We start from the raw sequence: 17077 nt of genomic DNA on the forward strand, positions 1-17077 counted from the left end.
TTCCAGTCCTCTGCTACTCTGACCAATGAAAAGCTCCAGCACATGACCACTCCTTACCAAATACAAATTCGATGATGGACCAGAGAGCGTTGCTGGTACAAAGGTTATCAGACACAGCCTTACAAGGGTTTCAAAGCACCTTCTTTTCACAAAGTCATGTACAATGAGAGACTTGTTGGAGTATGATTTTTATTTATTTTTATTTATTTATTTTTATTTATTTATTTATTTATTTACATCCAGCATTGACATACTTAACAACTAACAAACTTCTACAATGCCAATGCCACAGCTGTCCTGAATATCATCTGCCACCTGAGTAGTATCTGGTCTGGTCAGTGTTAGCCCGATCGTGGTCCGTCTCTGTTGGTGAAAATGGTAGAGGAGAACTGATGGTTTGGGCAGTTGCAGATGGTGTTGAGTCTGGAGTCTGGAACTGTAAACCAACATGCTGAATATTTCTGGTGCAGCGTCAAATTAGTATTTGTACAAGGATGGTGTTTCTAATGAACTGAAAACTAGACTGGCAACTTTTATTAATTTAGATTATCAGTGAACTTGATTATCTGTAATATGGGTACTTTTGGAATTTTGATAAAAATTAAACAAAAATAAAATAATTAAGTTTAGGAATCAAAGGGAATGTGTGGGACACAACCTCAAGTGTCTCGCCTCCAGGGGGCAGCAGATGCACCATATATGTTTGATACACCCTCCACTATTTACCCAAGCTGGTAAAGGTACAGTCAAGGATTTGGAATTATATTCTGGTAATGTCTTTTTTTTTTTGGCAGACCATGTAAAGGAAATTTCATTTCAGATCTGGTTGTGTAACGGGAATGAACTGTGTTTATTTTAATTTCTACCCCACCTAGGAATGTTTATTACAGTAGGTTATAGAGGCTATTCATTCACACTTGTCAGTATGCTGTTTCTTTTCTTTTTTCTTTTTTCCCCCCCTTTCTCCCTATAATGAAGGTATAAATCCACCTGGTTCCTTTTGGCTTCGGTGCATTTCCGTTTGGATTTGTGGAGGTACTGTATGCAATATTGTTACTTTTAATTTCACAAATGTAAAGTTTTAGATTTAGCAAGAATTGTAGACGATGACTGAACTGTCATGCCGTAATTTTAACATGTGGAATATAGTTTTATAAACTAGATAGTGACATATATACTCATGTCACCATACAACATGGTTTGTGCTATTTCTATAATTGTTCTATTTCTGTCAACTCCCTGAACAGAAAGGAGCATCTCCTACTGCCACAGATTCCAGCCTAGGCTACACGGCGTAGAGAACTCGTCCCCTGGGCTCCATGGATGGAGGGAGAAGAGCTGAAATGCTTCCATCTGTGGAGGTGCTCCATTGTTTTGTTCGTGTTTTAGCCCACAGTCACATTGTGTCCTAAACCAGCATAAGTTTAATGAGGTCTGAATTTGGTTTGAGTAGACAGAGAGGAAATTTTGGGATGTATTTGCGACGAAGATTTGGGAAACGTTAGCTCTGTAGCTTCAGTGTTGCACTAAAAAATAAAAATACCTGAGCACCTAGCATCTTCCAGCTGATTGACTCCATCTGGGCAACGTGGGAAATTGTAAAATGGATTATTTTAATTGTGCATTGTGTAAATTAGATTTTCTGTGTATTTCTTATGCAGGAAAAATGTGCCTTAAATTCCAATTAAGCAATCAGAAAGTCATGTATTTATTTACTTACTTATTTATTTAATTTTACTGATCCTAAACTCACTTCAGCTCAGGTATGTCAGTAACTGGAGCACAATGAAAATGTAACATAACTAAGTCATTGAGGACAGAATCAGAATTTTTCTATGATGTGATACTGTTAATTAATACGTTCTCTCTCTTTCTCATCCCCTGCAGGAAAGGACCAGATACCCCTTGCAGTTCTTTTGAGCAGTGTGTGGCAACATTACTGAAGGAACCTGTTCCAAATGTTGCCCAAAAACATTTGATCCTTGCCCTTACTAGAGCTTCCAATCTTCTTGGGAGATACAAATAAATTATTATTTATTTATTATTTTTTTTATGTGAAATATATTTCAAAGTTTAAATAAGAAACCCAAAACCGAAATATGATAAATATCTCCTCAAAAATGACCAGTACTGCTGTCCTCTCAATGTAGAATGGACAGTCCTTAAAGTGGGTAATGCTGATGTCAGTATTACCCTGACCAATCACAAGGTTACCATAGCCACGCCTCCTCTCTGAGTCGAAGAGCCTAGTGATCTAAAGGAGTCGTTAGTAAATGAGCTAGCTGTCCAGCTATTCACCAAGCTATGGGGAGGGAATGAAAGACATAAACAAAGCAAACAGAACACAAAACAGATCACCTGAGTGGATTACATCTGAGTACAGCAGACATAGCAGCAACACTAGGTAGGCGTGTTTAACGACGTATCAGCGGATATGAGCTGCACTTGGCCGGCACGCAGAGCAGAATAACAGCAGGGAAGCCAGACCCACTCGGTCGGCAGTACAGCAGAGATGGCAGTCACATTGGGCCGGCGTGTAGCGGCGGGATAAAAACCACACTCGGTCGGCAATACTGTGGAGTATCAGCAGTAGAAAGCACCAATTGGGAGACACTCTAGAAATTATCCAGTTCATATAATTATGTTAACATATAAATAATCACATAAGACGAGACGTCCGTAGCTTTGTACACGAACAGCTGTATAATGCCAGTATTTTCTACCTGTGCCATTTTACTGTGAAATATTATTTTGTGTAAAATGACAACTGCAGTTCAGTGTAAGAGACTGCGCTGTCTCAAGGCCGTGTGTTGCCGTGGTAACATTAACAACATTCTGTTCACCAGTGATAGAGAGCTATGAGTCATGCACGGTCAATAGTATTGGGCCACGCCCACACCGTTCTCAGAGAGCTGTTTTTTTCTCTCTCTCTCTCTCTCTCTCTCTCTCAGAGCTCTCAGTTCATACTTCAGTTTTATGTTTTTTATTTAAACTTTGCTGAATGTTTCACATAAAACCTGAGTTTAGAATTATACAAAAAAAACCCACAAAATTTCAAAATGAGTTCCCAGTCAACACCAAATTTTGGTTACATTTTCAGCCTTTTATAAGAGCAATTTAGTAACACATTTGTAGTCTTCCCATGTGTGGTAGAAGACAAAAATATTTTAGAGGTACTTTTAAGAAAGCTGGTCATCACAGTGGTCATCCTTGCAAGCTCCTGGGCAGTTATCTTTGCTCAGAATGATTTCTTTTATAATTACCTTTGCACTTTTGTACAGAGGTGAATCCTTATTCATGTCAAACACCACTTGCTGACAGTTTCTTAAATTAGAATTATTATATACACTTTATTGGCCACTGTGCTTGCACACAGAGGAATTTGTTCTCCACATTTAACCCAATCCATGCAGTGAAACACATGCACACACTAGGGGGCAGTGAGCACACATGCCTGGAGTGGTGGGCGCATTGAGTCATGACCTGCGAGCTCTGGGGATCAAACAGACAAACTTCTGGTTACAAGCCTGTCCCTCACCCCCAGGCCACCAATAACTGAGTGATCAGATATTATTTGGATATCTCTTATACATTAAAATAAATCAAGATTATGATTGTTGTTCATATTTGCGCTCTGCATTAACTGTTACTAAAAAAAGTGCATATACACAGATCAACCATAACATTATGACCACCTCCTTGTTTCTGCATTCACTGCCCATTCTCTGAGTTCCACTGAGCATTTAGGAGCATTTTGTAATTCTATAATTTCAGACTGTAGTCTGTTTTGTGCTGCATACTTTGTTAGCCCCCATTGACTGTTCTTTAATTGGCAAGACCCCACCAACAGAGTTCAGGAATGATTTGGGTAATGGATCCTTCTCAGTGTGTTTTAAAAACACCTACCTAGACACTACTACCTCGTTGGTCCACCTTGTAGGTGTAAAGCCAGAGACAGTAGCTCATCTGTCACTGCACAGTTTGTGTTGGTCATCCTCTAGTCTTCATCAGTGGACACAGGATGCTGTCCGCTGGTTATTTTTGGTTGGTGGACAACCATCAGTTCAGTAGTAACACTGAGGGCTTTAAAAACTGCAGCAGCACTGCTGTGTCTGAATCATTCGTACAACTACACACACCACTACCACGTCAGTGGCACTGCAGCACTGAGAATGATCTACTACTCAAATCATACTTGCACTCTGGAGGTCTTGTGCTGGTCCAGATAATGGATGAGCAGGGTGAATGGTGACAAACACTGTATGCAGAGCAACAGATGGACTCCAGTCTCTAATTGTAGAACTACAAAGGGCCCCTTTATGGACAATGTAGTGGAGATAAGTGTGTTTGTGTGTGACATATACCCATGAGAAATGCATATTGTTAATGTAATCATGAGCTCTGTAATCACTCTGAACTATCATTTGGGTTTTATATGATATTTTATATGTTTAATAAAGTTCTCAACTCTGTGTGTATGTGCACTATGTTGTCAAAACTACTCTAAGGGGATTGGCCCCTTTCTTTAAGTGAAATGAATCCATACCAAGAGATTTCATGCTCCCAACGTTGTGGGAAAAGTTTGGGGATGACCCCTTCCTGTTTCAACATGCCTGCACTAGTGCATAAAGTAAGGTCCATAAAGACACGGATGAATGAATTTTGTGGAAGAACTTGACTGGCCTGACCTCAACCCGATAGAACACCTTTGTGATTAATTAGAGCGGAGACTGTTAGCCAGGCTCTCGTCCAATATCAGTGCCTGACCTCACAAATGAGCTTCTGGAAGAATGGTAAAATATTCCCATAAACACCCACCTAAATCTTGTGGAAAGCCTGCGCAGAAGAATGGAAGCTACTTTTGCTACAAAGAGTGAGCTGATGTCATATTAAACACTATGGATTAAGAATGAGGTGTCACTGAAGTACATACGCATGTGAAGGCAGACAAGTGAATACTTTTGGCAGTGTGGTGTATAAACACACCATCAGCCATAACATTAAGAGAGTAGGTATTAGTTGATGGCTGATCACTCTCAGCTCTGCAGTTACACTGACATTGTGTGTGTTGTACTAGTAGGATAGCATCAGACACAGCATTGCTCATGGAGTATTTAAACCTGTCACTGCTTAAATATGAATAATCTACCAACCAACAGCAATCTGTGTCCACTAATGAAAAACTACAGGAGGATTAACGTACATAGCAGGCACAGATGATTTACTGTCTCTGATTTTACATCTACAGGGTGGACCAGCAAGGTAGGTGTGTCTAATACAGTGGACAGAGTGCTCAGTGGCCCCTGCTGTGTTTGATCCACTCATATCAGCATGTTGGTATTTGCAGTGCTGAAAAAGATCCACCACCCAAAATATACTTGCTCTGTGGTATTACTAAAGGGTCCAGACCATTGAAGAAAATAGTAAAATGGGGCTAAAATTTATACATAACAGATGGACTACAGTCTAATTGTGGACTTGTAAAGTGCTCCTCTCTAGTCAGTGGAGCTGATCATACAACCAAACAAAAACATTAAAACTGTTATAACTAATATGTGTGCATGTACAGTTCTCCCTAAGTGGAGCCTTTTTAAATGACATATTGTGTGTATGGATGGCTTATGAAAAATAAATAAACTTAAATATGTACATTACAATCTATTTTGTTATAAATAGAAAAAATAAATATTAAAAAAAGAATGACTGCCGGTAAGCGTTAAATCTTTTGTTCATAAATAGCTTTTGTTTGATGGATGATTTTATTTAGTACTAATATAATATTAGTGTTAGTGACTACAGGCCAACATAACCTCTTCAGTTTTAAACCTGTTAAAGTTGGACATTGTGCAGAATATTCCTAATATTACCATTTTTGTTTAAAACATTATTATTATTATTATTATTATTATTATTATTATTATTATTATTATGATTATTAAAGTTGTTGAAATACCACTCAGTGTTAGCACGTATTTTATGGATGTTTTTTGTATACATTTTTTTTATTTTAATCTAATTATGTTTTTGTTTTTTTACAAATTCTCCATTGTTTCCACGGAACTCTTAGTGTAAAACCTTTTATAAAATTCACGAACCTTTAATTTTTGCATGGATGATTTTAAAGGTAATAATGGATGCTTTTAAATTGCAATAATAAATTTTGTAAATAAATAAACAAATTAATAATAATAAAAATAATAATAAAAGTCCTTGGGTGTGGGGGGAGTGTTTGACGCGGGTGTCGCACTCCTCTGACGTCACTGCTCTGCTCCTCTCGTAGTGCTGTAAGATGGCGGCTCCGAGAGCGGCTGAAGCGCCGAGCAGCAGCGTCGCGAAAGATGAGGCTTTCCAGACGTTTTACACCGAGGTCAGAGCGTTGTCCCAGGCATTCATCCTTACCGTTCATCCCCAGTGAACCTCCGAGAGCTGTCTCTGTGTTTACAGCCGCCCGTGCGGCCTGTTCTCGGGTGTTTTTGCTCAGTGTAACGTCTCAATGAAAGACACGTCTAATGCGGAGCTAGTTTATTTGCCGTTTATTCGAGTTGAGCGACTTTGGGCCTGTGTAACGTATATAATTAAACGAGTCTTAAACAAAAGGTTTTGAAATCGTTTTTGAACGTTTAAACTACTATAAAATCTGGCGCCTAATTCTGCAGACTCGTAGTTGAATTGTTTATGTCCACCTTAAATGGGGGAGGTTGCTGCACAATTTAAGGTGGAACGGAAAAATTCCAGTAAGCGGCTGGCAGTGAGGAACCAACTTAAGCTTCGTTTATGGTGCAGGTTTCGTTAGGTAACAGAAACTTAAATGAGATACAAAAATAAGTTCTTGTTATATTATTAACAAGTTACTTTAAATACGTTTACACAAATTGTGTTTAGCAAATTGTGTTTAGCAAATTGTGTTTAATGCAGCCAAGACTGACATCTCATACCAGTACATAAACATGAAAGCAGAAATATTCCGAATACACTTAGGGTCATATACGTTTGTATCACAGGTACATATAAAATTTACTACAAAGCGTGTATTACCCAGCATTGTACACAATCACTCTGATGTTACTGAGTGCAGTACATTAGGGGCCGCACGATACATCATTTCAGCGTCGTCATTGCGGTGTCCACATGTAAAACACATTATGGTGTGTGGTGTCAAGGAAGGCAAATTAAATCGAACTGACTAAGGTTCTGTTTTCACTGGGTGTTGAAATCGTAAGATCATGTAGCCGTTCAGGAGTGCCCTTTCTATTGGTCATTGACAAAGGCCACTCAACAAACAAGAACCTTGTTTCCTTTGCCATTTTGGAGGTGTTTTCTGGACAGGGTTGTACTGTAATAAGTCAACTCAGAGCATTTTCTTTTTGATCGCTTTTTGTTCCTGTTATCTGAAAGACTGCAGTAATAAGTCTTTTGAGAGCAATAAGTCGTTATCCTTTGCTAAAACCTGCTGCATCCATTGGGGCTGTTATAACATCTACTATACAAAATAATACATATTTTAAAATATTTTCTGGTTTAATTTAGTACTGTGTCAAACACTGGGTTTCTTCATTAAGGTTAGGCTACACACTTGTATTTTTTCTTTGTTTCTTGAGTTGCGTCAAAGCCCTGATTATATACATTATAACTTAAAAATTATCACACGATTTCGTCATTATTATTATTACTTCTGTTTAATTTTGTAATATTCATATAGCTTCCTTTATTACTTAATTTTGATACTAGGACTGTGTACTTGAGGTGAAATTTAAAAAGAGCCTCTTCCCAGCTATGGATATAAAGGGGGTTTATAACATTTATATCATGCACAAGAGAACTGGTAATGTCTAAATGTGATGTAGAAAGCAGCAGTGCAGGGTCAGCACTCCCAACTGTTTTTGTGGTGTGTTGTATAGGGTTCAGAATTGTTAAAAGATGACTTAATGGAAGCAACAGTTCCTGGTCTCCTTGCTGAGTTTGTCTCAGTGTGGAATCCTTTACTTTACTCATGCTTTTCCATTTTACTGCTGTCACTGCTGCCAGAGGGTAAAATGATTTTCGCCACTGTTTTCACTTTATTGGCCATCAGGGAAGTCTCTGGAAAATGGCACTTTGGTGAGGTCACGAGGGGGGAAAAAATCACATATGATTGACAAAGAACGATTGGTCAAGGTTTTTAATTGTGGAGATTAAACAATCTGAGAGTGCTGGAATGTGCGAGCAGTCTGTGCAAATTAAAACCTGACATTTAGAAGTTAATGTTTTATGGTTTAGGATGTAAAGTCTGTAATACAAAAAAGTTAACTTCACCATAGTGGGTTTGTTCCTTTTTCATCAGCGTTTCACTGTTTGGACTGGTGTCCAGTAAAGCCGGGTTGTCCTGAATATCTATAGCTGTACCTTGGGTAACAGTTGTTTGCCGTTTTTATCTCTGTTTGGCTCATTACGATTGTTATTTTCTCCTACAGGTGAAGCAGATAGAAAAGAGAGACTCTGTACTGACCTCTAAACAACAGATAGACAGATTGCTCCGGCCTGGCGCATCGTATTTCAACCTTAACCCATTTGAGGTGAGTGATCTTTTTGTGCAAGGATCATTTCGTATGGTATTGGAAGCATCTGTATTTGTATTGATCTCTACACCGTTATTAATAAACAGCCCTGTTTATTTCATTTTAGGTACTACAAATTGACCCGGAGGCAACAGATGAGGAATTAAAGAAAAGGTTTCGGCAAGTATGTTTGCCTTTATTAACTTTTTTCCACTGTACAATAGTGTCCAACATCAGAGATCACCCAGTTTCATATTTTTTATTTCCCAGCCAATTGGCCGTAAACACAAGTTATTAATTGTTAAGTGTCAGAAAACGGGACCACCGGTTTTTTAAACCTTACTGCTTTTATTAGTAAGAAATAACATGTATATAACATCAATAAACACAAGTTAGGAACTCAAATTCCACTGTATTTATTTGTTTGACACTTTCATAGAGCTGGTGCTTATCCTTTAAATGTCCCTTCTGGTCAAAACTCATCCAACAAAATAAAATCTACTGATGCCTTAAAAACAGGATTTGATGCAAATCTACACTTTTCACCTTCGTGCAGCATATGTCAATCTGTTGAAGGGATTGGTTTTCCTCATTCTGTGATGTAAGAAATGCTGGCTGTTTGAATTTGCTTGTATGAGACTCTCTTTGGAATGCTGCAGTGTCAGTGTGGAAAAGAACCAGTATGCTGTGTCTTCTAGTCTAAATAACACCACACTGCCATGTTAATGACACTTGATTTTCACTGGAGGTGTTCTTTAATATGTTTTTTAAAGGATATATAGATATAGTTCAGTTACAGGCTTGAGGTGCTTCTAAGAGACGATGCACACATTTGAAATCTGTGTCCCACTCTGTTTTCCAGTTGTCGATCTTGGTCCATCCAGATAAGAACCAGGATGATGCAGACAGAGCACAGCAGGCTTTTGAAGGCAAGTCTTGGTGCTAAAGTACAATACAGTTTATATCCTTATGTTGCTATCTTAAACTGAGCAGAATGTGGATCCCATCTCACAATGTGTACTTAGTCAGCTTTCTGTCTAGCTATTATTAGTGATTAAATAGAGATGATTAACTCATCTTAGTTCATCACAGTTGCTTTGCTAGGTTTTCTGAAATTTAAATATAGCCACGAACCCCAAATTAAACAAGCTTCACAAAACAGTTTCCCCAGATTAACAGTTCAGCTATTCTGCATTTCCTAATTAGGTAAACTGTATAGTCCTCTTAATTAGAAATTGCTATCTAACACACACACTACCTCTTCTGTGTTTCTGTTTTGGTAAAAGATGGAAAACTGACTTGAAGTTTCATGCAGCCACCCCTGTATGCTGTGTGTTAACCTTTTGTTGCTGAAATGTTTTGCAGCTGTTGATAAAGCGTATAAGCTGCTTCTGGATGCTGAGCAGAAGAAGAGGGCCGTAGACGTCATCCATGCAGGAAAAGAATACGTGGAACATATGGTGAGAAGAGGGAATCAGCTTTTGTCTATTGAAGCAGTCTGAACACACAGACTCACTATTGTCATGTGTCCTGATTAGATTTCAGTTTGTGTAAAACAATACACAGGGTTATGTATAGGAAGGGACTGTCCTGTAAATACTGATAATAGCCAAAGGTATGGTGGGATTTCTCATTACAATACAAGAAATGTCCACCTGGAACAGTGAGTGTGAAGTTACCTACACCCTACAAACTTTCTGCTGTCTATAAGTATAAAATACACAGCTGTAGCCTCGATTTTTCTGTTGAAAATTATGTTCATTATTTGTGAACGTTTTTTTATGTGATATCCTCCGTCTGTAGATAGCAGCCATCCACATATTTTCAAACATGCCCCATTTCTGATCAGTCTACTGTCCTTTACTCTAAGCACGTCATGGTTTGCAGTAGATACATTGGTGAGCAGTGGCCAATGAGCTGGCAGTGACCCCCTCATATTCTTTTGAATCATGTTAATGGCAGTAAATGGGTGGAACGGCTTGGAGGAAACAGTGGTGATATGGTGAACAGACTGAAATGTTGAGAAAAGGCTGATGTTTGAGATTTGTTTTGACAGATGAGTCAGAAGAAGAAGCAGTTGAAGAAAGAAGGGAAAAACCTGGTTATAGAGGAGGACGACCCAGAAGTGGTACTGATTCTCTTGTGTATTAGAATAATACTTTGGATGTTTTTCATTATTAAATAATAATCAATATCCAAACAGGTTTTTTTATCAGGAGTATGAAGTGTTTGTAGTGGCCATGTAAGACGTCATACGACATTCTGTTTCCTAGTTTAGGCAAGCTGTTTACAAACAGACCATGAAGCTTTTCGCTGAGCTGGAGATTAAAAGGAAGGAGAGAGAAGCGAAGGAGATGCACGAGAGGTAGTCCAAATTATCATTCACTGTTCATTATTTTACCCTGTGAAGGACTGGCGCCCCCTCCAGGGTGTATTCCTGCCTTGCGCCCAATGATTCCAGGTAGGCTCTGGACCCACCGCGACCCTGAATTGGATAAGCGCTTACAGATAATGAATGAATGAATGTTCATTATTTTTCTGCCTTCATATGTGTGTCCTCTCTCACACTAGTCCACCATCTGAATTATTTTCTCATAGTATGAATGTGCATTTAACAATAAAGGTTCTTCTGTGGTTCTAGGTTTGTTTGTAAAATCCCCAGGAATTTAGGTATAGAGCTTGTATGTTATGTGCATGTGCATTCACAACAATAGTTCCTTAAATAACTCTGCACTGGAAGGTTATTTAGGAATCCTAAATGATTTTCTAAACAACCATTTTGTCCTTTATTGAGGATAGCTTCTGTAACAGGCTCTGGATCAGTTGCTTGGTAATCAACAGGAAATCAGTATTTTCAGTCTGGTGTAGCAGAGCTGTGGACAAAAATGTGACTTTGGATTTGATAAAATTGATTTTCCAAGTATTTGAAATTGTCCTTAACATGCTTCTGTTTTATCTTTGTTTTTAAAATGAATGTTTGTTTTTCCTCAGGAAAAGACAAAGAGAAGAGGAGATAGAAACACAGGAGCGGGCCAAACGAGAGAGAGAGTGGCAAAAGAACTTTGAGGTGGGTTTGCCTTTAATTTTGAATGTTTGTGTTTTGAAGGACAGTGGAAAAAAATTGAGGAACTCCCTTTTCGTACACAAATATTAGAATCACTTTATTGGCCACTGTGCAATTTGTTCTCAGCATTTAACCCAATCTGTGCAGTGAAACACATTTACATACACACACTAGTGAACACTAAGGGGCAGTGAGCACACATGCCTGGAGTGGTGGGCAGCCCTAGCCACAGCGCCTGAGAGCAGTTGTGGGTTAGGTTCTTTGCTCAAGGGCACTTCACTCTGCCGGTTCTAACCATAAGGCCACAGCTGCCCACCATATCCCAATTTGAAAGTGTTATTTGAGCCACATTACAACAGACTCATACATATATATTTACAGACATAGTCAGCCATGAACATGTTTAAAAAAAATTGAATCTGAAGTTTTGTTTTATTTTTATTTTTTCCTCTCCTGTAGGAAACGAGGGATGGGCGCGTGGACAGCTGGAGGACCTTTCAGGCCAAAGGCAAAACCAAGAAGGAGAAAAAGAACAGAACGTTCCTCAAGCCTCCAAAAGTCAAAATGGAACAGAGAGAGTGACAGTGCTGTGGAAAAACTTCAGAGAGGAGAAAGGCCAAATCTTCAAATGCTGCCCTGCTTGACCTTTCCTCTGTCTATCTTCCACCTAAAACTTTGCCCTTCAGGCCTTTTTAATTTGCTGTGAAAGCAAAGGTTCACGTGAAACTCAAATCTACACATATTCCCCATGTACCGTAAATGTAGTCAGTCCACCAAGACAAAAGGGTACCTTTTGACATTACAGTAGGCCTGTGATTCAGGAATGTGATGCCCAGTTCAGTCAGCAGGTGGCACTATGGAGCAATGCTTCCCCTATCTCTGTTTTATTCTCTTTGCCAGAGAGAAGCGTCTTGCAGCTGGACTGGAGCATTGGGCACTGATTAATATCGTCCATCACAATAAGTTAACCTTCATAGCAACCGTCACCTCAATAAACTGGCCTCTAGAGTGTCTAGGGTGTTTTTATGTACATATTTGTGAAAAAGTTGTGACTTATGAAATATTTTGACATGAAATGTGTTGTGCACAAAAGAAAACTAGTAGTAATAATGTTTTTTGTTTTCTTTCTTTTTGTTTAGCATTTGAAAGATTGCTTCTTTTGGTCAGTTTTCATTTGTTTACCCATATTCACCCAAAATAAACTGTGTTTGTAGCTTATGTAAGAATTAAGTTAGTTTTCTTTTTGTGTTCTTAGTGTGACTCTCTTAAAATGGGCGTTACATGTGCAATCTTTTTAAAATTCTTTTTAAAATTAAAGTATGTGGCAGAGTGACTGTAACTCAGACTCCTGTAGTGAAATGCCAATGCCCCACTACAGCAACAGGAGTTCCTAAAGCCTTGATCATACATGCGAAATACTGATGCCTGACACTCCAGCTCGATTCAGTGGCAGTGGATCTACATTGGACTTCACTCTGACCATCAGAGGAGTTCAGCCAGAAGATGCTGTATATTATCACTGTCAGACAATTTAGAGATATTGTGTTCACTCAGTGTTAAAGACCCTCACAAGAACCTCCTCCTGTTACAGACACGGCAATGCTGCAGGTGCTGAGCTGAGGATGTGAAACAGTACAGTCACACGCAATAACCGTGAATGTGAGAAAACACCACCCACTGCCAAACTTACTGCTGAAAGTAGACGTCTATAAATAACTGCCCTGTGTAAATGAGGTCACCTTGCCATCTTGCTAAATGTGAGTCTTACAGAAGTACTTCCATAAGTTTGAGTTTCATACTTAAAATTTTGCTGTGAGTTAGCAATTTTCCTACAAAAAAGTATAAAGAACGTACAGTTTTCTGCCATGTCCTCTTCAAATAAAGACCATATAAGTCAAGAGAGTCTGAATTTGAAGAGGACATAGCCCAAATCTCTACATTGTGTTTTTTGTATGAAAAAACATGTACTCTGACAGTTACAGTTTGGAGAAGTAACCAGGTTTTTTGCAACATTTTTTTAAACCTTTCACAAAGATGAGAGTATCTCTCTGATGAACATCAAAGTTCTCCTCACCTTTCCAGTGATATTCAGTTCAGATTGGTGCAGCCCTGCAAGCACCTTCAGAATTGAGCTATAAAGAGGGCCATGTCTACAATGGTAAAACTAATATTGAATATTGACTTCGATTCCCACTACTCGGAAGATGAACAACCAAACTAGTGTGTAAGGGGTCGGCGAGGCTGGGACAGCATAATTATAATTAGTAATATTTCTTCATCACTAACAGTGATATACATGTATTACATATGACTACGTATGTAAAAATAAAATAACTAATGCAGACTGACAGAGAACTGGACAAGAACCTCTACATTAACAGAAGTAGACTCTCTCTGAAGTGATTTCCTGTAAAATCAGACCAATTCAGACTGTTTCTCTTCACTGAAGTTCAGCAGCACCTGCTCTCTGTGGGACTGTTGGTGGGGGGATGAGGGGGGTGTTCCACATCAAGGGACAGTTTTGCATTGGCAGGACATGCTCCAGTGCTCTGGTAGTGTTTATAGTCCTGAGTTTAACACTTCATCACTGAGAGCTGATCCGGAAACAACTTCACCCACAGCAGCCATGACTTTAATCCCCATCTTCATCTGGACCCTGATCTTCTGGACTCCAGGTCAGATTACACTCAGTGGACATTATATTATCCGTCTAAAGGTTTACAGGCACCTGTACATCAAGTGTTTATTCAGAGTTTATGCCCCTTTACTGCAGTAATGGACTCTACACTAGATCAGTGTTGTGAGTATTTGATTGCATACAGTCACAGGAGCATTAGAGCACTAAAGCTGTAGTCGCTGAAATGCATCAGGGGTTGGATGTTGGATGATTAGTTCTGATCCACTCCAATTCATCCCAATGGTACTTTACTGAACTCCACTGCTCCACAGCTTTATACTTCTCTGGCTTACACTTGGCCTTGAGCATGGTGACTGGTGATTAAGCTCATGTTTGACTCCTCTAAAGCTTGTCATTTCATGCATTTCAATGGAGACAACACATCTGAACAATTGTCTCAGCCGTAAATTAACTGAACAAAGTCATTGTAAATGATCTGTGGTTATCTTTGTACAAACTGGTCGCTTCTCCCAGTGAAATATTTTTTTTTGACGTTGTTGTTTCTTGTTGTTGTGAATCTCTCTAGGATCCACTGGTCAAGAGACGGTGACTCAGACTCCTGCAGTGAAATCTGTTCTTCCAGGAGACACAGTCACTATCAGCTGTAGAACAAACCCAGCAGTGTATCAGGGCTGGGGCCTCCAGCCATTGTCTTGGTATCTGCAGAAACCTGGAGAAGCTCCAAAACTCCTGATTCAGAAAGCAAATGAATTAGTGTCAGGTATTCCAGCTCGTTTCAAAGGCAGTGGATCTGGGACTGACTTCACTCTGACCATCAGTGGGGTCCTGTCTGAAGACACAGGAGATTATTACTGTTTGGGTGTTCACTGCCCCGGTATCTGCATGTTCACACAGTGATACAGAGTCGTACAAAAACCTCCTTAAAAAAAAACTCCAGTTAAAGAGACTGCACTGCTGCAGCTGCTGAGCCGAGGATGTGAAACTGCACATTCTGGCTCTTACACATCCCTCAGACATGAAAAATGCAAAGTTGTCCCTGATGTCTCTGTAGTTTCCTCTGGAGAACACTGTAGAGTATTGGTTCTCAAACTTTTTAGATCAAGTACCACCCATTTTCAAAACAAAGGCTCTAAGTACCACCTATGAGTCTTATCACACAACATGTGCCCTTGGTTATTCCTCTGTCCCAAACTTACATAAGTTGCGCTGTAATGTCTCATAGTCTGCTGTGATTGATTTACCAGCATCTGGCTCATTGCTCTTTACATATGTCACTTTCAGTCATGAAATTAGAGTCAATTTATTAAAGCCATTCAGTTTTTAACCTCTGTCTCTGACACTGCAAAAGAAGGAATCTGCAAAGGAAGATCTAGGAAAATTTAAGATTTGGGAAGAATTGAGTGACACATAACAGGTGTAATGCATTACTTTGTAAGTGTGCCCTCATTGTGTATGTGTGTATATATATATATATATTGTCTGTAAGCACTTATTGAGTTCAGGGTTGCGGTGGGTCCAGAGCCTACATGGAATCATTGGGTGCAAGGCATGAACACACCCTGGAGGGGGCGCCAGCCTTTCAAAGGGACAACACACACACACATTCACAATCACAAACACACCTACGGAAATTTTTGAGTCGCCAATCCACCTACCAACGTATGTTTTTGGATCGTGGAAGGAAATCGGAGCACCCGGAGGAAACCCACGTTGAGACGGGGAGAACACACCAACTCCTCACAGACAGTCACCTGGAGTAGGACTTGAACCTACAACCTCCAGGTCCCTGGAGCTGTGTGACTACAACACTACCTGCTGCTCCAATTATTTTAAACACAAACAAAATAAAACATTACGAAAACTATTAAATGTATTATGTCATGTACTTCAGTTCCCTCTCATGGTCCAAAAACACACACTGGTATGTGGATTGGCAACTCAAAAGAGTGCATAGATGTGTTTCACCCTGTAAAGGACTGGTGCCCGCCCCAGGGTGTGTTCCCGCTTGCACCCAGTGATTCCAGGTAGGCTCTGCTAACTTACTGATATCAACATTATGAGTCTAAAGGGGTTGTCTTGTTCTCAGTGTTCTTATTATGTTCATCAGTGTGTGAGGTTCATACAATAGGAATGATTTTACCAATGAAGACCAGCAGACAATGTACATGAGAAATATGTTTTATTTATCGTTTCAGAGGATTCCATGAAGCAGACTGAGACGTATGTGCTCTAACACTTGGTCAGTGTTTCGCTGACCATTGCGTGTGAGTCCTTGCTGGCCTCACAGATGACTGTGCTCTGGAGCCACTGTTGCTGGGTGAGGGTCAGTGTGCTGCTCCAGCTGTAGGAACCCCCGTCCTTCTGCAGAAGCGCAGGACTGTTACTGACCCCTGAGCTCTGAACGGCACCGCCCACCTTCCAGCTCAGCGTCCAGTCTGAGGGGAAGCCCTCGGAGCCCACACACAGCAGAGTCACCTTCTCATCCACAACTGCACTGGAGGGGGGCAGCACTGTGAGGGTAGGTGCTTTGTCACCTAGGACACACACACACACACACACACACACACTTTAAGAGTCTGATAGAAGGAGGTAGCTATGAGTCATCAGAACTGTGATGCTGATGGGTGTATGTCCTAAAAGGGGGTTTATTAGCAAAGGCATCTAGCTGACATGTGCCATGGATGAGTTTAACCTTAGGCTTATGCCCAGCTGTTCTCAAACATCCCATTTGATTTCATGCACAATTAAAGGTCTATATAGATGAGTTCAGTAATTGGAAAGTTCATCTAAAAACATTTAGATATATGATATCTCAAATTTTCCACTTTTATTACGAATCAA

At 39.7% G+C, this 17077-nt stretch overlaps 1 protein-coding gene, 1 long non-coding RNA gene and 1 gene segment (V, D, J or C); all 3 read left to right on the forward strand.

Annotated features, from left to right (window-relative positions):
* The first annotated feature begins 309 nt into the window (after positions 1–309).
* LOC136694198 (uncharacterized) lies at positions 310–4460 on the forward strand. The gene is made up of 3 exons (XR_010802153.1): positions 310–1035; positions 1248–1361; positions 1888–4460. It is a non-coding gene; the product is annotated as an uncharacterized lncRNA (long non-coding RNA).
* A 1774-nt stretch (positions 4461–6234) lies between these two features.
* dnajc8 (DnaJ (Hsp40) homolog, subfamily C, member 8) lies at positions 6235–12903 on the forward strand. Its single transcript, XM_066668527.1, has 9 exons — positions 6235–6367; positions 8451–8552; positions 8662–8718; positions 9397–9463; positions 9900–9994; positions 10591–10662; positions 10808–10899; positions 11526–11601; positions 12058–12903. Exons 1-9 carry the CDS (start codon positions 6290–6292, stop codon positions 12178–12180), a joined length of 762 nt encoding a protein of 253 aa, XP_066524624.1. The 5' UTR covers positions 6235–6289; the 3' UTR covers positions 12181–12903.
* Positions 12904–14212: 1309 nt separating this feature from the next.
* On the forward strand, positions 14213–16481 carry LOC136695357 (Ig kappa chain V-III region MOPC 321-like). The segment is given in 3 exon segments: positions 14213–14273; positions 14802–14996; positions 16432–16481. Coding segments are annotated over 3 exon segments (282 nt in total).
* The last annotated feature ends 596 nt before the right edge of the window (positions 16482–17077 follow it).

The sequence above is a fragment of the Hoplias malabaricus genome, chromosome 4 (assembly GCF_029633855.1).
Source record: "Hoplias malabaricus isolate fHopMal1 chromosome 4, fHopMal1.hap1, whole genome shotgun sequence".
NCBI classification, from domain to species: domain Eukaryota; kingdom Metazoa; phylum Chordata; class Actinopteri; order Characiformes; family Erythrinidae; genus Hoplias; species Hoplias malabaricus.